Here is a 22,781-nt window from a genome sequence, read left to right as displayed (position 1 = left end):
CTTTTAACGTGTCTCCTCAAACGTTTTTTGGAAAGAGACAGGAAAATACAAATAAATATTTATTCATGAAAAAATCCCTACACTTTCTCCAGGGAAGGAACATAAAGGCTATGAGGCTATATAAGAAAAAACATCTTTGATAAAATGCCAAGTGGGGAAATATAAAAGCAAACTAAATTGCAGATCCACTGTGGTGACCACTATCAAAATAATACAAGCATGAGGGTAAAAAAAAATAGGTTTTTGAAAATATAAGTAGTTGTGTTTAGGTGAAAGGGTTAAAACTTAAAACGGTCATTTCCTCAAACCTCCAAAGTTGTTTATCTTCTCAAAAGGAAACAGAGGCCCATGTTGGTGAAACAAGTAGCCAAGCCAGAAACTAGAAAAGCAGAGTGTTGCCCTGGCCTGTCCAATGCCACACCAGGAGGGAGGGAACAGGTTAGGGCCTTCATCTGGCTCCTTAGGGACTGGAACCCAGGGGATGATGGTCTATGATTTCATAGGGTCTCGAGGAAGATGCTTGGTGCCCTGAAATCACGGTTGTTTGAGGTTCTGGCCATCCCCTGGCAGTCAGTGGACACGCTCTGCGCACTCCCTCACAGGAACAACAAATCGCACACGTGGTGGGTGGGGAGGAAGGAGATGAGCCACAACCCCGGACCTCCAAATACCTAGGACTTGATTGGCAAACTAGTGACCCCTCAGCCTTCCAGTGTCAGATCAAATGCCACTCCCTCCCGGAAGTTCTCCTCATCCACCCTCAGAAACCAGCCCACACCTGACCAATGCACATTCATGAACAGTCTGAACTTCTTCAAAACCCTCAGCACCCCTGAAATCACAGCATCCATCCAGCCTACGGGACTGCAGGCCCCAGGCCCAGCACAGGTGTAGTTGTTGCCCCATCGATGTGAGCTGAGTGGCCTGCAGATAGCATAGTTCAGCCCTGCTGAGCACCATGGTTTGGCCAACTGGACTAGAGGCTTCCTCCTGCCTCTACCGGAGGCTCCCCAGGGCCACCAGAATGGCGGGTGGCTTCCTCTACTGCCCCCATCTCGTCTCTAATGACAACAGCCCACATCAGGCAGAGGAGTATCAGTGGTCCGACGAGGGGCAGAGGCAGGGTCTGCCACTCAACTTCTTGCCCAGCCCTGGATAGCACGCAGGACTTCGGAACAGGCCGACTCATCACCTTGCAGGTGGAGTGAGCTCATTCCCTTCCAGGGCATCCCTGGAACTGGAAACCCACAGCAGAGATGGTTCCCATGGCAACAGGCCAGCACCTCCTCCATGGCTGCCTTCCTTGGAGCACCATCCGCCTGTGTCCACGGGTCACTTAACCCACTCTCCCCCAGTTTGTATTCTTAGAACCCAGAATGAGGAGGGCCCTTGAAGGCCCAGCGCCCCCCCTCCCTCCACACCCCTCCCATCTCATTTCTTTGTGGGTTAGCTGAATACCTCAACTACAAGGTTTTGTACATTTTGTTTTGTCTTTTTGTTTTCTGGCTGCACCGCACAGCTTGCAGGATCTTAGCTCCCTGACCAGGGACTGAACCCAGGCCCTTGGCAATGAAAGCGCAGAGTCCTAATCACTGGACCACCGGGGAATTCCCCCACTGCCGTTTCAATCTCTCAGGTCTACCTAAACACATTTAAGACCAGGAAACTCCCAACCTAACAGTTCATTCCTTCTTTGGAAAGCCTGACTGTTAGAAATTCTGAGCTAGACTCCATTTCCACTCAACCTCCCCCAAGGCCTGCTTCTCCGAGCCCTTCGGGCCCCTGAACATAGCAAGTCCAGCACAGCCACTCTTCCAGCCTGGAGCTTCTCTCAACCGGGTTCCTTCAAATATTCCTCTGCCGCAGTTCCCACCCTTCCCCAGACTCCACAGGGGATTATGTTGGTCTCTAATCCTCTCAGTGTGCAGTTCAGACAGGCCCAGAGCCTGCTACTGCCCCACAGTCCAACTCCCCCTGTACTCACTGTCACCCACCCTCGGGCCTCTTCCTCTCCGCCCCTCCCCTCACCTCCTTCACACTCATCCCCGGCCCCTCCCTTCCCAGAACTTGACACTCACTGTCTCAAGCCTTTGGTCACACACGGCCTGGCCCGCCTGGCCCACTCTTCGCCACCACCACCTTGCCTGACTCACTCTTACATACTCTAGATTTAAATGTTAGCTCACATTATCACCTCCTCCAGGAGGTCTTACACCAGTCTCCTCCAAGGTGGCCTGGGGCCTTCCTTGGGCTCCCTTCACTATATGGGCTGTGACATCTCTGAACATGACAGGGAAATGCTAGTTCCTGGGTCTCTCCCCCACTGGCCTCTTCAGAGGCAGACATCCTGCATCATCTGGCCCTAATCTGAGAAGAGTGAGTGCTTAATATTTCTTCAATCTGGGTGGCAAGCGCCTGGGTATTGGTTTTACTATTCTGTACTTTTTAAACATTTGAATGTTTGAAAGAGATCCACAATAAATGTGAACTGAGTGGATGAACTAGCGTTGGCTGCAGTGCCTTTAGCCCCAGCGTACGTGTTTGAGCATCTCATGGATCTGCTGAATTCATCCTTCAGAAACTTTCCTCCCACCCTGGGGCTGGAGCCCAATGCCACCTGGTCCAGTTATCAAGTGCAGTCAGGTCAAACCTTCAAATAAGCACCTGCAGCGTACCTGGCACAGCGGCGTCACAAGGGCACCATTTCGTCTCCATTTGTCCCTTCCCACTTGAGAAGGTCTTAGTTCATCCTAGCGTGCTAATCTCACTGTAAAGTATCCCAGATGGCTACATACGACAGGTTCTGCTGCTAATTGTTGAAGCCGGATAATGGGTATATGGGGATTCATTACACTACTCTCTACTCCTGTGCTTGAATTTTCCATAAGAAGGGTTTTTTTAAATTCATTCATTCATGCAACTAACATTCCTTAAGTGCCTACCACATGCTAGGCATCGCGGATAAAGAGAAATAAGAAACAACCCCTGCCCCCCACTTGTATGAACTGATAACTTTATTAAATTCTAAATTACTTGTTATCTTATCCCTCCCTGGGAGTTAAACACCTAATGTCACTTATGACAGGAAGACAGGGGAGACCTCCCCAAAGGAACAAATAGCTAATGAGGGGCTTCTAGGCCCCGTGTCTCCTGGGTTTTTCTTCCCAGGCTTGCCGATTCCAGCTGCACTTGAAGTCTCCCCATACACAGCGCTCCCCCCATTCAGTACGTGGCTGCAGGAGCCCCAGGGTGGGCCTCAGGGCTGCTGCCCATCTTACACCCCCATAGGAGCCCATGCCAAGATCCCTGCAACTTGGGCTTCCCTGACGGCGCAATGGTTGAGAGTCCGCCTGCCGATGCAGCGGACGCGGGTTCGTGCCCCGGTCCGGGAAGATCCCACATGCCGTGGAGCGGCTGGGCCCGTGAGCCATGGCCGCTGAGCCTGCGCGTCCGGAGCCTGTGCTCCGCAACGGGAGAGGCCACGACAGTGAGAGGCCCGCGTACCCCAAAAAAAAAAAAAAAAAAAAAAAAAAAGATCCCTGCAACTTAAAGGCAACTTCCTCTCAAAGGGCAGGATGCAAATGCCCTACATTCTATCATTGCAACTTTTCCTAGAGCCCACTCAGTATCCGGTGCTAGGCCAGCTTTGGGGATAGAAATAAAAGCCATAGGAGGTCCCTGACCTCCAAGGAATCATGCGTGGTCTTACTGACTGGAAATCCTTGGATTCAAATCCTAGTTCTGCCACTGGCTAGCCGTAGGGCCTTGGGTGAATAACTAAACCTCTCTGGGCCTCAGTTTTCCAATCTGTAAAATGGGGATACTAATGCCCACCTCACAGGGTTGTTGTGAGGAATATATGGGTCAGTATACGGAAAGTCCTTGTCCCAGTGCTTACATGTAAAAAGTTAAGGACAGTGCCAGGCACACAGCATTAGAAGAGTCAGTGCATACAGCTCTTACAGTATTATTATTATTTATTATTATTATTCACCAGGCTCCCATAGCCCCTATTAACAGGTCCCGATGACAATGGGCACTGAAACTCTCTGAAAAGAAGGAATCACAGAACAAGGCCAGACACAAAGGACAGGCTCTGACTGGCTTCTGGCTGCCCTTGCATCATGTATTCTCTTGAATGAGCTTTTCCGAGCAATGCCCCAGCCACAGCTTAGTGAGTAAGAGGTGCCCACAAGCCTGTAAATGCTTTCCATCTGCCCTCTTCTCTCAGAGGAGGCCAGCAAGGCGCCTTCATCAGGGAGATACCCCAGCCCACCTGGACCCAGGATGCTAGAGCCAGGCTGGGAAGTGTTTTGCTGTTGTTTGGGGTGGATTCTGTTCAGCGGCCACTTTCTGCTCACACTGGGCTATAGCAGATGTGGGCACTTTGGCCCACAGACCTGGGCATTAACCTCAATCTGCCGTATACTAGCCTCAGCGCATTCTCTGAGTTGGCGGGGTTTTGATTCCCTCACCTGCAAACAGGGCTGATACCTCCTACCTTGTTGTGGGGAGGAAATATGATCGAGGATGAGAAACAGCCAGTACAGGAGCTGCAACAAAGACGGGGAAACACAAGCGCGGCTATTTCAGAGGGTGGTTGCCTGGAGCACCTCTACGGACACAGGAGCAGCCCAACCCTGACACAGCCAAGAAGATGCCCCGCTCTGGGGCAGCCAGTGAAGGCAACCAGCACCCTGCGCTCCACAGGAAGGCAAAGACAGCCGCCCCCACCCCCCCAGTGGTGAGGCCTGGCCAAGCCTCACCTCCCAAGGCCATCCTCAAGGGTGGCCAGTGTCTGGGGTGCCACTGTGGGGCAGGAGGGAAAGAGAACAGACAAGGAGAAGAAAGGAGGAGGGCAAAGGAGTATGGAGGGGACATAAAAAGCCCCCATCTGGCCCTGAGCCCCCCCAGCCACCTGCACTGCTTGACACAGTGCTGGGACCTGCAGCGTCGGGACCAGAGAGACGGCCACTTCCTGGTTCCTCAGGAATGCGCAGGAATGTGTGTGTCAGGAGAGAGGTATTTGGGGCCCAGGGAGGGTGGAGACCCAGCTCCTTCTCTGGCGAGGGGCTTCCCTTCTCCAGTCAGGGCTGACTTGCCGTCAGGCAGCTTGTCCTGGCAGAGAGGCGACAGCCAGGGCGCTGGGTAGGAGTGCAGGCTCTGGCCCAGCAGCCCTGGGTTCACAGGCCAGAGCCCGGGAGTTGGTGGCTTGGGGCAAATTATTTAATCGCGATAATGCTCAAGCGCTTCTGTAAAGTGAAGATGAAAATGTATGAGGACCTAGATTTTATGGGGTGGTCATGATGATTCATGATTCATTGATATAATACGTGTAACGGGCTTAGCACAGGGCTGGGCATGCAGTACTAAGTGTTAATATCAGGACCAGGACCACTAGTGCCACCAGCACCACCAGCACCTGTCCCTCTGACTCCTTTCTTGCTCCCCTCCTTAACGGCAAAATCAGAAGCCAGTGCCAGGAACATCTGAGTGTAAGGGCAGCCATGCACAGGGCCCCCCGTCTGTCCATCACCCCCTCCAGCCTGGCAGAGCACAGCTGCCAAGCATGTGTGAAATTCACCTGAACTTGACCACCCACACACCAGCCAGAACTCCAGCAGCTCCATCTGCCTTCAGAGCAGAGGCTCACCCCGCCTATCTGTCAGCAGGTATTCTGGAGCCCACCGGCAAGGATGACTTCAGAAGATGATTTATATGTTCCCAGAATAAATTCTTTACTAAAACCAGCCCCACAAGGAATGAACTCCTGGCAGTGTGTCCTTGGACAAGTCAGATCACCACTATGGACCTCAGTCTCTTCATCTAATGGGGGGAAGGTCAGGTAACAGTATAGGTCCCTTCTGGTCAGGCATTCCATGAATTGATTTCTTCAAACTGCTACAAAGGAAAGGATAGAGCCAGGTTCTGGGAGTAAACAAAGTGAAAAACAAGGCCGCCCATTGACACCAGTCCCTTGGGCAGATACCCTTGCTCCAGCAGGAGTTTCTCCTACCCCCTGAACCCACAGGCAGGCCGCCTCTCTCACACCAGGCAGTGGGTCAGCCAAGCCTACACAAAGGACTGATTATGAACCATCCACCTTGCAGTGGGCAGAGATGCTCTCCCCATCCCTCCAGAGCCACCCCCAGTATCCCCACCCCCAGACCACACCTGGAGCATCCAGGCTACAAGGCAAAGCTAAGGGGCCCATCACCAACCCAAACAGGGCTCCCCACTCTCCCCTCCCCAGGCACCTGGCTTTCCACTCGGCCACACCCCAAGCAGGCATTTCCAGAGTAAGAGAGTCCATGCAGGGCCCAAGACACAGAGCCTTGTGGGTCCATAAGGGAAGCTCATTCACCTGGCCCCGCCCATGCCCTCCCTAGAGGGTGGGGACAAATTACGGAAAGCTGAGAACATATAAGACTCCCAAAGATAAGAGACTGTGTATTAGCAGGTTATCTTCAGGGCCAGACTGCAAAGCCCAGGGATCAACCTCAAGGTCACCTCAAGAAGTGCTAGACTCTGCTGAGTAATCCCCCCAGAGAGGACGAGCACACAGAATAGTGGCACCGACCCAGACCCCGGAGATCATCTCCATGCGATAATCCAAGCAAGACATTTACAGCAGAGCACCACCGGCATCCTAGAACCCAGCCCCCTCATTCTGTAGGTAACGATCGGGTGTGACTTACCAGCATCGTACAGTAGCCACAGGAAGCCCTAAGAGGAGACCTCAGGTCTCCCGAGGCCTCGGTACATCACGTACAACCGTGCTCCCTGTTCCGAGGAAAGAGGGCAGGGTCCTCCCACGCAGCTCTCTGGCCTAACGGTGCAAAAAAAGGGACAGTCTCTCCATACCTATTCCTCTCCTAAATGCCACCCACCAAGGTCCCCACTGAGAGGGAGCACAAGGCAGGTGGACCAAGGTCTTGCTGGACCCCATATCCTGGTGAGCTGGAGAGCCCAGGGTTCTGTCTGCTTCCACACCCCCAGGAGGTCGAGCCCAAAGACAGCAGGCTGCTGATGTCCAATAACTGAGAGAACCCTTGGCTCTGGGCCCGGAAGGAGAAGGAAAACTGAGGCCCAGATTTTACTTCCTTTGAGGCCCACAAACCCACACAACAGGACCGGAAACTCCCTAAGAATTTCTGAAGTACAGGCCTCGGCCAGATGCGATAGGGCAGGGAGTGGAGGGATGTGTCAGCAAGGCCAGCTCCTCGGGAGGGGAATCCAAAGGGGGCCGCTGGCCAAAAGAGGAAGAAAGGCAGCTGGACCACCTGACAGGGAGCCGGAGCCCTGCGCTGGTTCCCGCCTCCCCGCAATAGGACACCCGGGGAGGGGGTGCCAAGCAGCAGTGTGGCAGTCTCAGACCCCATCCCGAGCAAAAGGCCGCTTCCCCAGCTCGGGCCTCCTCTTGACCCCAGGGCACACTTCTGAGTCCTGGGAGCCAGCCCTGCTCTGCGCCCTGCTTCAGCCCCATCACTGGAGTGACCCTTGGTGACGTGGGAGGTCATCACACCCAGCACCTCGGCATCTGCAGACGTCTCCTGCTGGACTGTGGCGACCGCACCCCCTTGAAATGTACCCACTGTCACCGTCCATCCAATATTTGGTGAGTACCTACTATGTGCCGGCAGGAGGCTCCTGAAGAGTCACCCTTTCTTGGGGTGCAGAAGCACATCTCCCTCCCCAAGCCTGGGCCTCCCAGAGAAAGACATGGTTTTTAGTTTGGGGGAAGGGAGAGGAGATGCTAGGTAGAAATTATCAGCAAAGTCACAGTCTGGTTCAAGACCTCTACAGTAGATTGCAAAAACAGCCCCAATTCTTCACCCCTGCCTACATCTACCCACTCTGCCAGTAACTTTAGAGTGTCATCTCACTTGTTAAAAATGCAAATTCTCAGGCCCCACCCCAGACCCACTGAATGACCAACACTGAGGATGGGGCCCTGGGACCTCCAGGTGATTCCGATGCACATTTGAGCACCACTGCTCTACTCCACAAACCACCCCTATCCTTCCAGGCTTCAAGGCTCTGGGATGAGGTGCCATGAGGGTCTGGATCCCAGCGGCACAGCCTTCAGGAGCCCCAAGTAATGGACCCCTTACTAGGAGGCCCCAGGAGACCCCACAAACCCACCTTCACTCACCCAAGGAGTCCCAAGTCAGTCACAGATGAATGACGTCCCCTGAGAACCCTCCAAACGTCCTCAGAGCCAAGAGTTTCACAACAGGGCCCTACGCAAGTGCGGTGAGGGCTGCCAACACGGCTGTCCTTTCCAGCTCTCTCCAGCCCATCCTCTACCTAGGCGCTAAGTGAGCAATGCAAGGGCTGAGTGGCTGAGAGCCACGGGATTAGGAAGAAAGGGCCGGAGCCAGGAAACCAAGCGGGGACAGGGAGACATAACTGGAATCCCACTGGCTGCCCCTGGGATCCAGGCAAGACGCGCTCAGCCACGGCTTCCCACCTCCCGCCTCTTCCAAAACTCTATGTGCAGAGAACAACTAACTTCCAAATGTTGCAAGAAGCCACTGTGAGACATACGACACACATTCATCTAGAAGCATTCCCAAATTCACAGTCGCTTTCTGTCATTGCATATTTGCTTCATCAAGGAACAATAAAAGCAGAAGGGCTCTCTCCTGGGAGGAGAAAAGAATGGCAATGTGGTGGGAGTCCCTAAGAACCTGACTCTTGAGTCCTAGGAAGAGGGCAGCAGACAAGGGTACAAGTGCCCCAGGGGACGAGAACCAGGTGTCAAAAGCACATGTGGGAGGAAAGAAAATAAGAAACAGACTGACTGCTCCTGCCCTCCCTCACCGAATACCAGTGAGTCTTTGAACTCCGATGGGGCCGGGAGCTGCAGGTGAACACAAAGAGCCACCCGCAGAGGCAAGAAGCCCAGCTTCCGGTCCCACCTGCCACCTGTAAGCGGCTGTGTGACCCGCGCAAATCCCCCAAGTCCTCCAGCCCCTCCAGGCGTCAGCCGTCTCATCCACGCCAGAGGGGTCGGAGCTCCTGCCATGTGGGGTGCGGGACAAATGAGAGCAGAAGGGGAGGTGTGCATGGCGACACGTTGTGTGTGACACCATCTGTCACACAGACAACTACACAGGCGAGAAGTGTACAAACAGATGTTTAGGAATGAAAACACCAAACTGGATAGCGGTCAATTCCACTGAGGGACAGGAATGGGACTGGGGAGAAAAGCACCGTGACCTCAAATCTGGAATGTTCATCGTCTTTGTGAACTGGCCTCAGAGCAGAAAATGTAGAAATCACGGCTGTAACCACCTGAGCCTTTGCAGTCCTTTCTAAATTTCCTTACCCCCAGCCAAATCATCTCACAGGTGTTGTCAGGATGAAACGAATTAATATCTGTGAAACACTCAGAAACGTGCCTGGCCCATAGCACAGCACCAGCTTGCCTCATGCTTGGGGGAGGGGTAGATGGTCCGCTGTATATAATTCCAGACATACTCCCTGGGCCACAAGGTGGGCCTAAGCTGGCTTTGTCCTGAACCAGAAGCTTCCATGGAAAGGGACGGGGGGCAGGTCCCCTAGCCAGGCACCCCTGGGCCCCAATGTGGCCTCACTGCCTGCACCAAGCAGCCCATTAAGGGGGTTCCAGACAGGCCCAGAGAAGTGAAACCCCAATGTGGAATTCCTTAATTTTTAAAAAGCTGATTATATACAATGAAACTCAATTTACCACTGCATAACTTAGCAAAAAAAAATATATATATAGGTAGCTTTCTTTGGGGCTAGAGTTTGGGGCGTCCTCAGGACTTCATGCATGCAAAGATACCTCCAAACAGCCCCGGCCAGCACAGCATCCAGGAGGAAGGGCAGGAAACCAGGGGTCTGGCCCCCACTTCCCTCACCTCCTCCATCTCCCAGCTCCCGGGGCCAAGTCTGGAAAAGCACTTTGGGTTCCTGGAAAGAAAGGCCTTTCCGAAGTATCGGGAACTCTCCTGGAAAGTGTCATTATATATTATCTGGAGGATGTGTGTGGTGTTTGAAAGGGGGCCACTCCCCTGCCAAAGCCAAGGCAGGGGCCAAAAACAACAGCGGGGCTTCTCAGAGCCAGACACACGCACGCACGAACACACACACACACACACACACACGTGTGCCTGCATTCACGCTGCCACACACATCCTCGCTCACTCACTCACAGTACTAGAGGTCAAAACAGACACGGGACCTCAAAGCCACTGGCCCTGTCCCCACCAGACCCTCCCACTGGGGGAGGAGGTAGTGATCCCATTTCCTGGTCTTGGGACTTAGAAGAATTAAAAGCCCCACTCCTCTCTCCATCCTCAAACCACAGGCTGTGACGTGCACATTTCCACATGGGACATGAGGAGAAAGAGTCTGACAGTAACAAGTCCCTTCCCACCCACGTGCAGGACCTGCCACCCCTCTTCCAAGATGGAAAGCCAAGTTCCATGAGGAGACCTGCCTGAAGGGGGCCACCCACCTCAGCGCTCCCTCCCCTCGTGTCATTTCACCTACAGATGATTTGAAAATAGAGCCCAGCACTGCTCCGTCGGTTATAATCAGCTTTGCCGATGGCTTTTAAAAAATAAAATTTCAGGGCTTCCCTGGTGGCGCAGGGGTTGAGAGTCCGCCTGCCGATGCAGGGGACGCGGGTTCGTGCCCCGGTCCGGGAAGATCCCACATGCCGCGGAGCGGCTGGGCCCGTGAGCCATGGCCGCTGAGCCTGCGCGTCCGGAGCCTGTGCTCCGCCACGGGAGAGGCCACAACAGTGAGAGGCCCACGTACCGCAAAAAAAATTAAAAAATTAAAAAATTAAATTTCAGGCCCATAAAAAACGCTCCCCTGTAAGCCCTGGCCTCCAATCACAGGCCTGCGACCACCTCCACAGCACCAACCACCAGGGAACAGTAAACACAAGGTAGAGGAGGCTCCCTTCCCTTCCCCACCCCCATCACTTTTCTGCCCTCAGCTGAACCATTCAGGGCCTTTGATTTAGACCCTTAGCTGCAAGGTTCAGAGGGAAGAGGGGGCGGGAAGGGCACTGTCCTCCCCCCAGGGCTGTCCTCTGGCCTGGCCCGCGGCGCTGAAAGCCAAAACTGCTTACCCCAGCCTAAGCCCCCAGACTTTCCCTCATCAGCTTTCTGAAGAGCCTCAAAGCTCAAACCAGAACCTCCACCTTTGTGTTTCACAAGCACAGGCTTCTCAAACCAAAATAAACACTGAGCCTCAGCTACCTGGTTCAAAGGGTGCTAGGTTCCCCTGGCGACCAAACAAAGGGGCCGGCAGGAGCAGGTGAACCTGAAGGAACCCAAGCAGCAGAGGAGGGGACGTGGTTGAATTTCATAGCGGGGGAGCCAGTCCCCAAAGCTGGGAGCAGCTCCAGGAGAGGCCACCGGGGACCTGAGTCCATTCCTGACAGCTACTCCTACTGAAAAGTGGGGAGAAATACAACTAGAATCCTCCACTACCTTTCCAACCGAGAAAGGGAATTTCGGAAAGGCCCACACCCACCCCTTTAGCCTCACAGACCCTCAAAGACCTGGATTCAGAACCAACTCTACCCCATTCAGGTTGCGAGAGGTAAAAGCATCCCCCTTTCTGAGCCTCACTTGCTCTGTCTATAAAATGGGGATAAGGCCTCACAAGTCTACTCATCATGATGAATGGAGAGAAAAACCATATGTGAAAGCGTAAATGTTAAAAATCATGAACCACATGATGAGTACTTGGTTATATTCCATCTTGACTTGTCCCTTATTTCATTTATATCAGCTCTGTATCAATTAAAACGTAACCTCCAAAATAACAAAGGGTGAGCCTGTACTTATGGTTAAGGGTAGAGTTCCAAGGTCAACCTGCCTGGGTTCATTCATAACCTGGCTTATTACCTGGTCCATCTTGGGCAAGTTACTTAACGTCTCTGAGCCTCCATCTCCTTATCTGTAGTAACAAGGGAAATAAAAGTACCTTTCTCACAGGGGTTTTTGACAGATTGAGATAATCCAAACCATGCAACCTTCAATCCATGTGAACTATCCGTCTTTTTACTTATTTGGGGAACCAAGACTTTCTTAATAAATGCTACTGGCTGGTTGCTGGATATAAAACAGACAACTCTCCTTTCCAGCCTTCCTTCTCTCATCTTCTCTTCCCTTCCCTGAAGGTGGATAGTGTTTACATTACCTCCCACATCCTGGGCATGTGAAATGCTTTAAACCAAAATGAAAGGTTTGTTTTAAGCACCGAGGGTACCAGCACCTTCATTCCCAGCCCCTCTCACTGTGAGCCTTCTGGTGTGAGCCTGTTATTTTATATCTCTAAGCTCAGGATCTTCATCTATCAAGTGTGATCATCCCACATGCCTTACAAGGCTGTTGTGAATGTTAAATGAGACCGCAGAGAACACATCCACCACAGAAGCCATGTGCAAGAGGGGTTTCTCTACATCCCCCTCCCCGACACTGTGGGTGACAAGCCTGGAGAGGACCCCACAACCTCTCAGTGAAGAGTGGATCCCAGCCCAGAAGTTGCCCGCTGTATCCAAGGACCAAGCAGGCGGTTTCCAGGGTAACCGCATCCTCTGCAACTACTCCCGATTTCTATCCTCAGCTGCCTTTTATTCTCCTCCCGCCTCTGTAGTGGGCTAAGTCACCTGTTCCCATTATTGCTAGGCAACCTCTGAGAATGGGCAGCTGCCTCCTGGGGTAGGACCCTGGCCCTGCCCTCCCCTCTTCATGCCTCAGGCCCTGGGGAAAGCTGCCCCACTTGGGACCCCCCCTGTTAACCCTGGGGATGGCACAAGGTGAGAAGCAATCCCAGGCCAACAAGGCAGGTGCCATGGGACTCGGCCTTGGAGAAATGAGGAAGGTCACCCGTCCTCCCCGCAGCCCAGCCTTCTGTTCGCCTGTTCTTATCGGTGATCTGTTCTTAAGCAGTTTCCAAGAAAAAGGCCACATGATGCTTTTTATGAAAGCCACCCTTCTTGATTATTTTCCTCTTCTCTTCTCCCACTCACTCACCATGAGCTTGTATCCCTGACCTTAGCGTGGGCTCCCAAGTGAGAGGAGGGCTAAGGATGGAGAGAGCTTACCTCTAGGAGGTGGGATGACAGGCAACTGTCATTCTCTTCTTATATTAGCATTTTCTGAGGGTTTTTAAAAATTGAGATATAATTCTTATACCATCAAAGTCACCCATTTAAAGCCTACGGTTCAGCGGGTTTTAGTATATTCACAAGGCTGTGCAACCACCACTGCTATCTAATTCCAGAACGTTTTCATCACTGGGTTTTGTTTTGTATATGTTTGGCTTTGGTTAAATTGTTCCTGGATTCGCAAGCATTTGCTTTATAAGCAGGAGAGCACAGTTTGAGCAGGCAAACCGGGAACCACACTGCCCGGCTACGGACCCCTGCTCCACCTCTCGCTCGCTGTAGGACCTTGGAAAAGTCATGCGTCTGCTCCAAGGCAGTTCCGTCATCTGTAAAACAGGGTAACAGTATCCCCCTCGCAGGATTAGATGTGTTAATGCACGTAGACTCCTTAGCACAGGGCCGGATACTTAGCACATGCTCCAAAAGGGTGAGCCACTGTGAGCATTATGAGAAAAAGAACTTCTTCAACTTAAAAAAAGAAAGAAAAGAATCCAGTCCTGTTCCTGGCTCTGCTCTCGGGCTGCCGGGACGGCCACTTTCTGCTCATTTGTCTGGGAGGGGCTGGAGCTGAACGAAGGCCTTGCACCATTTGGGGCGGCTGAACAGGGCTCGAGGCGGGGACAGGTGGGGGTCGTGAGTGCTGCCTGCGCGGCTTTGAGGCCAAAGTGTCACTACCCGGGACTCACTGCCCTGCACGGCAAGATCCTGCAGGTAATCCCCAGCCAGGACGTGATGGGGGGTGAAGGAAGAACTGGAAAGACAATCAGGAGAGTGCCTGACCAGCCCTCTCCACACCGTTACCCTCCACCCGCTGAGGTGGGAGGATTCTCGGCCCGATGCTCGGCCTGAGAACCAGCGAGCAATCTTGGCCATGTGTTAAGAGGAAGGTGGGCTCCCATCGTGGCTCTGAGGGTCTCCTGTGCCCGCCGCTCCCCAGGTGCCTGGCATCGCCACTTTGGGCAATTAGAACTTAGCAGGACCCTGCCTTGGCCGATGGAGACAGCACCCGGGGCTGAATCCCGAGTCCCAGCAGGGTGACCCCGTCTGACCAGGACTAAGGAACCAGGCTACGGGGGCTCCTCTGCCTGCCACCTCTTAGCCGAGACTCCTCTGGGGAGCTCCAGACTGGACTGGGCTTCCAGCACCCCAGGTGAGTAACTCAGCCCAGCTCCTGCGGCCCTTCCTGCAGCAATGTGGGCCCACTGACCACACTCCGAGGGGATAAAAGCAAGGCCCTGGGAAGGCTCCCTGACACCACGGCCCTGGGCCGCATGCACACCAGGTCCCAGGGAAAGGGGAGGCTTCCCAGCAAGACCTTTCCTGTCACCTCAGGCAGCAGTGGCGGCTCCTGCTCTACAGTGGCCAATGCCACGCCCCCGGCCGTGACTGGCGTGGCCTGGTGGGATTTTCTGTCTTTCTGGTTCCCTCTGCACCTAAACTGTCATTTCCACAACCCCACATGGGTGGAGCATCTGATACCTAACGGGTTCGATCAGCGCTCACTGATTGACTCCACAGGAGAAATGGTCCATGTTCTCACACTGTGATGGGGCTAGAAGGTAAGGAGCAGAGACACGGCTCTTCCCTAGGGACACACAGTAGCAGGTCTGTGGCTGGGTCCTGTCTCAGGCCGCCCTACCCTGGCAGGGCAGGAGGCACCAGGTCTCATGTGACAAGTCCTCCAGCCAGGTTTGTGGTTTGTGGCCGCTGGCCAGGCGCCCAGCCCCAGGCCTTCCTCAAGAAGCTGGAAAAAGGAGGCCCAAATCCCAACCACAAATCCCAAACGACAGGACGCCCATTTGGTTTGACCTCCTCACACGGAAGGTCCCAGAGGTGAGGGCCTCTCCCAGCCCCGTCCCACTGAGCACAGCCTTGGCAGCCTTCCTCAAGAAGTCAGACTTCAGGAAATGAGTTTCCTCCTTTTCCCTTTGAAAAGGCTGGATCCTACAAGCCCATCTCGAGTGACCAGCAGGCCCTCAACGTCTCATCATTCCTCAGAACTGGAAAGTCTGGTTTCCCCTGTGCTCCGGGCACTCTCACATCTATCTGTCCAGGGCAGGGAAGGTGGCAGCCTCCACCCTCAGCCCTGATGCTCTAGGCCTCGTCCATCTCTCCTATCTCTCTTTCGGGCTCTGTCAATCACTTCACCAACCAGTGGGGCACCTGTGCTCAGCGCACCCATGTGGGACAGGTTTCAGAGAGGAAGCAGCTGTAACCGGTCCTGGAGCAAAGCAGGGCTGGGTAAGCAGCTGGGGGTGTGGGCCGGACCCAAAGAACGGCCTCAGCTAATTATCAGAGGGGGCTGAAGACGTTCTAGAATTGTCTCTTTTAGAGGAAATCCATTCTCTGAGGTCATTTTACCTGTATTACAACCAGCTGACAAAGTTTTTAAGCACTTCAGCATTCATCTCTTCATCCTGGATACCCAGGGAAGTAGGGAGAGGGTAGGCAAGGGATTCTATACCATTCTATAGGTAAAGGTACTGAGCAACCAGAGAGGTCAGGTGACACTGAATGAGCCAGAGCTGACTTCGGGGTCAAAGGTCAAGGACAACACAACTCCCACACCCTTCTGGTCAACCTGGTCTCCTTCTGAAATGGGTTTATATACTACATCTTATCTCAGAGCATCATGGGTAAAGGCCATAGCAAATCTGGTTCCTCAAAATAGTTAACGTTTATTGAGCACTCACTATATGCTAGGTGCTATGCTAAATTCCCTACATACATTACTTGGTTTAAACCTCTATGCAGCTATTTCAAGTGGGAACAACTACTATCCCCATTTCCCCCTTGGCATCAAGAGGCACAGAGCAGGTAAGTGATTGACCCAGGATCACACCCCTAGTCAGTGGAGGGGCCAAGACTTGAACCCAGTGTGCCCAAGAGCATGTCCACCTGCAGAGGTTGGAGCCGGGGTCCAGCCCCAGGATGGGGTGTTTTATCTGGAATGTAAAGCATTTCATCCCAATCTCCACCCCCCTGGCCCGGAGTTGGGAGCCACGCATTATGCCATTTGTCCAATTTGCATCATTTCTGGACCATGTACAACAGGCCTGACTCTCTGCCAGGCAGAGCACAGGACAGGCTGGGTCCCTGCTCCCATGGACACTGGCACGGGAGTGAAGCAGGAAGGAGTGGAGAACACTGGGGCTATGAGGATGGAGACGATGGCCAATTCTCTCCTCTTATCTCCACCAGGCATCACTCTGGCTTTAGAAGTCCTAACCTCCTGCCTTCAGGGTAAGCAGATGTCCCACTCCTCCCCAGGTAAACCCACCCACTTTGCAGTCCTCCATCTTGATCGGTGGCCTTGGTAGCTCCTGGGATGATGGTCTCACAGTCCAGAAGCAAGTGTAAACAAAGTGGCCTCTCTTCCTGCCACATCCCCTGACAACCTGGCTTGACGTGGGTACAGAATCAGCATCTGGGCCTATTTACAACCACCTTCTTTCACCTGCCGGGGCCGCCTCTCTGTTTGAACTTCCATCAGCTCAACAAATATTATTTAAGGTCCTACATGTTAAAAAAAAAAAAAAAAAAACAGGGGTTGGCACCTGTGGGAATACACATTAAACCAGAGCCTCTAGGATTTACGAGGGAAGAGAGAATAAAACTGAACAGCAGGGGGTCTTCCCTGGTGACGCAGTGGTTAAGAATCCGCCTGCCAACGCAGGGGCCACGGGTTCGAGCCCTGGTCTGGGAAGATCCCACATGCCACAGAGCAACTAAGCCCGTACGCCACAACTACTGAGCCTGCACTCTAGAGCCCGCGAGCCACAACTACTGAAGCCCACGCGCCTAGAGCCTGTGCTCCGCAACAAGAGGAGCCACTGCAATGAGAAGCCCGCGCACAGCGACAGAGTAGCCCCCGCTCGCCGCAACTAGAGAAAGCCCGCGCACAGCAACAAAGACCCAACACAGCCAAAAATAAAAGTTAATTAATTAATTTAAAAAAATTGAACAGGAAGCTGCCATTTTACATATTCTCTGCTGTCAGCCCAGCAGGGGGCTATTAGCTCCTTTTTATAAATAAGAAATTAGAGGCTGAGAGAGGTTAAGTTAACTTGCCCAGGGCCACAAGCCTAAAAGTGTAAAGCCAGGATGCTACTCAAAATCTATGCCCTCTCCAGCCCACCTGACCCCGGGCACGCATGCGAGTGCGCACACAAGGACGTGGGTGAGATCCACATGAGGGAATAAAGTGGGGACTATGGTCATCCCCCCAAAATGGGCATTCAAACCTGGGGTCCCTAGAAAAGGTGACTTTGGCGCTCAGCCTCCAAGATCAGAAAGACTGTGAACGCCAGTAAACTTCCCCAATCCACTGCACTTTGTGTCTGGAGGCAGGGAGTCCAGCATGATGAACTCTGCACTGAAACATTCTTTGAAGGGACAAGCCGTGGCCAACCTGAGGCAGGTTCTTGAGTCATGCCTGCTGCCTGCACGAACTTCTACCTACATCTGCATCAGCCTTACCATTTCCCCATGAAGTCATTTAATCTGATGCCTGTTAAGAGCCCCGAGGGGTAGGCAGGGCAGGCGCACGGCCAGAGGAGGAAATAGAATGGAAGGGCCACAAGGACAGGGACCTCATCTGTCTAGTTCACTGCTCTACCCTCAGCACCTGGAACTGGGCCTGGCCCAGAGTAGGTGCTCCAAAAGTATGTGCTGAAGTTTCTAATAACAGCTCAGAGAAGTGAAAATGACTTGCCCGAAGTCTCACACATAGCACGGATTGTACCAGGGCTAAAAACAGGGCCTTCAACCTCCCACCCAGTGGCCTGTGTATCCCACGGCACTGTGTCTTCCTCCTCCCCGCCCTCACCCCCAGACTCACTCTCCGGCCTGCATCTGGAATGGTCGGCCTCTGTCCACTCGTTAACTCCGGTCCCACTCAACCCTCACCTCCCATGGTCAGCAGGGAGGGTGTCAAAAGCACCAAGTTACTTTAAGTCTGATCCTCCACTCGTTGTACCACTTTATATCCCCACCAGCCCTCTGAGAACTAGGGGAAATGTGCAGAAACTGAGAGGTAATAATTAATGGCAGGAAAAAAACAAACCCACCAAAGCAGGTGTTGGCTCCTCTCGGTCCGAGATCTTTGCAGGGTTGGATGCCAGACCCAGCTTTCCGGCCTCTCTCACCAACAAGGAACAAGTGAGGGGAAGCTGCCTGCCCAGAACACGGCGGCATCCCAGCCCCACCATGCACCCGTCAGGACGCTGGGCTGGTTACTTCCCCCTCTGCCCCTTATTTCTTCATCCTCACGTGTGCCCAGCTCACAGAGCTGTTGGCAGTAACAATTGAAACAATATATATGATTAGAAGAGTGCCTGGCACACATCAGCCAATGCCAGCTCTTGGAACTGTTGAGTCTGTCCCTAGATAACCAACTTTCCCAGGTGACCCTGTTCCCACCTGGCTGCCCAAAAGCCTGGTGCACACCCACTACCACCCAGGTCAGGGTTTTTGAGTGTGAGTGCGTGTGTGTGTGTGTGTGTGTGTGTGTGTGTGTGGAGAGAAAGAGACTTATATAATTTTTCTCCCCCACTACGTTTAATATATTCATTCATTCATTTGATAATAATGAGTACTGTGTGCAGGTCCAGGGCCCGGTGCTTGGTCCCACAGTCCTTAAAAGGACCTAATTCCTAACTCTTGGGCAGTCCTGTCACTCCTGCCCCACCAGGCACACAGTAGGTATTAGGCAAACAGGAATTTTTCCTCTTCTACTGCGCATGGAAGATCCCAAGATATCCACCACATCCTAATCCCTAATTCCACCCCTCACGTCCAATTTAAAATCTATTCTCAAGAAAGCTGCACCTTGGGGGGAAAAAAAAAGAGCCCCACCCTTTCCCGCATAGGAATCTCCAAATCACTCCCTTCTCGATTTCACCAACAGCCCAACTGACCCAGGAGATAAACCGGGTGAGGGAGGACTCACCTCTCCCCCAGCTCTCCCAGAGGGGCCGACAGGAAGAGGGGGAGGGGTGTTTAAGCAACTGCCACATGGCAAAGAAGTCAGCTCGAAGCCCGGGAACCCTCGGATGCGGCCACAGAGGGCTGAGTCCAGGAGAAGCCAAGACCCTGGAGCTCAGGTCGCCCGGCTTCGGGAAGCCCTTTGTGCGCGTGTTTTAAATTACCTCTTCTTGTCTGATGAAGTGAGTAAAAGGGCGCCGTTTCAGGGCTTAGGATTCCTGAGTGAGCTAATACAGGATGCCTCTGGCTGAAAAAAAACTTCAGTCGGCTCCCTAAACTCCCCCCCCCTTTTAAGTTTAAAAAAGGGAATGAATGTTACCATTTTTGGACATGAGCTTTCTCCCTCAAGCCCAGCCCTAACCGCACTATCCACAGGGACGCGCCATCCTGTCCCCCCCCATTCCCTGATCAGCAGAGGGGTGGAGGTGGGGGGTTGGGGGGTAAGGAGGGACCGGATGGGAGCGGGGGAGGGGGAGGGGGTGTTCAGGGTACGTGGCCGCCTGGGGCAAGAGCTCACCGCGCAGGCAGGAAACAGGGACAGGGCTGGGGCGCCCTCTCCCCCACAACAAGAGTGGGTTGTGAACTCTTCCTGCCACCGGCCACTGTGCCCGGGTCCCATCGCCAGCTCCGAGCCCAGCGCCGGTGGCGGAGCGCGCCCTCGCACGCGGCGCCTGGGACGCGCCTCGCTGGCTAAGCATGGAGCCCCAGTGACTGACCCCAAATATCCCCGGAGACAATGCCTTGCCCTACAGCCCCTCGACTCAGATCAAGTTGCCCAAATTCGCGATCTCCCGGGAATGAGCGGGGGTCGGAGAGGCAGGACGCAGACGCAAGTCCATCTCCGCTCGCAGCTACCAACCACTGAGTTAAGCAATAAAATGGTTTGCCGTCCTGACCCCGCCCCCCCCGGGGCCCGCTGGGGAGCTCGCGTTTGCCCCCGGGTTCTCTCGGCCCCAACCCCATTCTGGCAGGTCCACCTCCAGGCAGACCCAGAGGAGGCTGCCAATCCCGCCGGCGCCCGCTTCCCCCTCGGCCTGCGGGCAGGGGCTGGGAGGACCCGTGCGGCATGTCCCCTCCAGGTACCAAGGCGACCCAGGAAGCGCGCTGCCACCGCACGCCATACGGAAAGGCGGTCAAGGGGCGGGGAAGGGAAGGGAAAATCGATCCGGAGCTAACAGCCACCGAGCCGGGGACTCAGCCCCAGCCTCCCGAGCACCGCCCCTGCGCCTTGCCCTCCCGGGGCTGGTGCGATTGTATAGCCGGGTGGCCTGGATAGCCCGCCCCAACGCGACCTGCCCGCCCGCGGCCCCACCTCCCCGCGCTTGGCCGCGGCGTTCGCGGGCTCTGGGACCCGGGCGCTCCCCCTTCCGCCCCGCGCCTGTAACCCAACACCCCTCCTCGCTGCGGCCGCGCATCCCCCGCCCCCGCTCGTGCGCGCCTGGAACCGGTTCGCAGCCGGGAGCCCAGAGCCCTGCGGGCGGAGTGGCCCGGGGCTGGGGGCTGCGGTGGGCTGGGGCGGTTGCTGACCTTTCTCTGCTGCTTCTCCCAGGCTGGGTCCAGGAGCAGGTCTCGATCCCAGTCCTCCTCGGGCTGCATGTAGTCATTGGTTTGCTGGGAATCATAATGGTCCATGATGGTGAGCGCGTGCTAGGGGCTGGTTTTTTTCCTCCACCTTCTCTCCCGGCGGCGGCTGCTGCGGCTTGCTGCCCCGGCGTGGGGAGGGAGTCGGGGATGGGCTGAGCTGGGCTGGGCTGGCGGGGCCGGGCTAGCTCCCCTGCGCCCGGTTCCGCCGCGGCGCTGCTCGCGAAGGCGGCTGCTAGGGGCGGCGGCGGCGGCGGCGGCGGCGGCGGGTCGAGCTCGCTGACTGCCTGCCTCAGGCGGCCGCTCAGACCTAATCTCCACGCACACTGAGCTAGGCGGACACACTGGCGCTGCGGGAGCAGAGGCGGGCGGGGGCGAGGGGAAGGGGCAGAGCCCTCCCGAGGTTCTCCATTGGCCAGGCCGAGTTGCCCAAACTTCCCCCCATCGCCTCTCATTGGGAATTCCTGGCATCCGTCAGCCGGGCCGCGGCGCATATAGGTGGACTGGGCGGCCCCCTCCGGGCGCGCACGCCCCCGCCCACTCCCCGGGTTCCCACTCCCCCGCGGCTCATGTGACACCAGCTTAAGCTGAACGGGACCGAAGCCGGGGGACGCCTCCCGGAGCTCGGGGACCGAGCGGGCGCGCGCTCGGGAGCCCCAGGAGCCGCCGGGGGATTGGACACTCTCCCCGCCGACACGAAGGCCCCGAACTCCGGCGCGCCGGCGTCCTGTGATCCCGCGCGCGCTCCAAACCCCAGAGTGCCAGGAGCTGGAGGACAGATGCTAGGAAACCCGAAAAGCATTCCATTTTCTCTTTCCCAGGGTCCGGAGAGGTCGGCACCCAAGGAAGGGGGGCGGGAAGTGCCGGAATGGAAAGGAATTTCCTGGGAATTTCCTGATTCTGCCGCCCCGCCCCGCCCTGCGCGACCCCGCAGACCCCTGCCCTCCCGGAGCCAGGTTTCTTGCCAGCCAACTGCGCTCAGAGGCCACACAGCTTTCCCGCCTCGCCGCGGGGTCCTTTGCCGCCCGCCCTGGGGCTCAGGGGCTATGTCGCTCAGCTTTCCGGGATCCCCTGCGAGTCCCCGCGGGCTGGCAGAGCTCGAGCTACCCTCATATACACCTCGGCAGCATCCCGATAATTCCGAGTGACCTACCTACGCCACGTCCCTCCAACACACACCCCTGACTGATGGAGAAACTGAGGTTCAAAGAGCTGAGCTTAAAAAGGGTTTATCAGGTTCCCTGGACTCCACAGGCCAACCCTGTAATCTTATGCCTGACAAACAAAGCCATATTGTTATTGGAGAAGGAGGGAGGGCAAGATTGACGAAACACCTTTAACTTCTTGGTGCCTGCCTGGGCTTCCTTCCTCAGGCCTAGTAAGAGGGAGGTCTACCCAGTGGGCTCCAGCAGTGACAGACACCAAGAAGAGGCAGGCCTCACACCCTGGTGGGCTCCTCTGAGGGGTAGCAAGAAGGCCTCTGATAGCTTGTGCACAGAGTAGTGCTTCATCTATATCTGTTCCCCTGAGGGATGACTGGGTCTTCTGCAGAAACGCAAGTGTGTCAGTCCAGAGGTGAGTGGAGAAGTTAGAAAGGGCCGTGAATTAGGATACCTGAAAGGCCACAGATGGAAAAGGTGAAGAAACTGCCTGTGACTCCCAGGAGAGCCAGCTGATGCTGTTGTAAGCAGATACGGGTAGTGCAGATGTGGGTGGTGCTGTCGCTCCCTGCATCATTAGTCAATCTCGCACGTTTATGCAAGTGTCACTGGTCAGCACTGTGCCTGCCACAAGTCCCTGGCTGAGGAAGCAGTGCTTCAGAACCACGGAGACAGCAGATTTGTGGACTATTTTATATCCACTTCTAAACTGTGGCTCTAAACCTGACATAGAGGGTAATGATGGCGCCGTATCCGTTCATTCACTCAAATATTTGCTGAGTACCATCCGTGTGTCAGGGGATGTGCTGGATGTTAAGTATCTAGAGATGAAAAAGACACACTCCCTGCCCCTGTGCAGCCCTGCAGAGACAGACACAGAAACAAAAATATAC

The 22,781-nt window shown here is 54.7% G+C and overlaps 1 protein-coding gene and 1 long non-coding RNA gene across 5 annotated transcripts in view; both read right to left on the bottom strand.

Annotated features, from left to right (window-relative positions):
• Positions 1–21,109, bottom strand: part of ACTN1 (actinin alpha 1) — a 95,716-nt gene extending 74,607 nt beyond the window's left edge. Inside the window, exon 1 of one of the 4 annotated variants that reach the window (XM_073800325.1) lies at positions 20,675–21,109. In XM_073800325.1, coding sequence (XP_073656426.1) covers positions 20,675–20,779 — 105 coding nt within the window. In that variant the 5' untranslated portion in view covers positions 20,780–21,109. The remainder of the gene's footprint in view (positions 1–20,674) is intronic. The other 3 variants (XM_033851012.2, XM_033851014.2, XM_033851013.2) reach the window with 3 other exon arrangements.
• LOC141277954 (uncharacterized) lies at positions 1,714–20,668 on the bottom strand. The gene is made up of 2 exons (XR_012329927.1): positions 6,699–20,668; positions 1,714–5,901 (listed from the first exon to the last, which is right to left on the bottom strand). It is a non-coding gene; the product is annotated as an uncharacterized lncRNA (long non-coding RNA).
• Positions 21,110–22,781: the final 1,672 nt, after the last annotated feature.

Source organism: Tursiops truncatus, chromosome 2 (assembly GCF_011762595.2).
Source record: "Tursiops truncatus isolate mTurTru1 chromosome 2, mTurTru1.mat.Y, whole genome shotgun sequence".
NCBI classification, from domain to species: Eukaryota; Metazoa; Chordata; class Mammalia; order Artiodactyla; family Delphinidae; genus Tursiops; species Tursiops truncatus.
The sequence above is the reverse complement of the archived record's forward strand: the minus strand, read 5'-3'. Positions and strand labels throughout refer to the sequence as shown.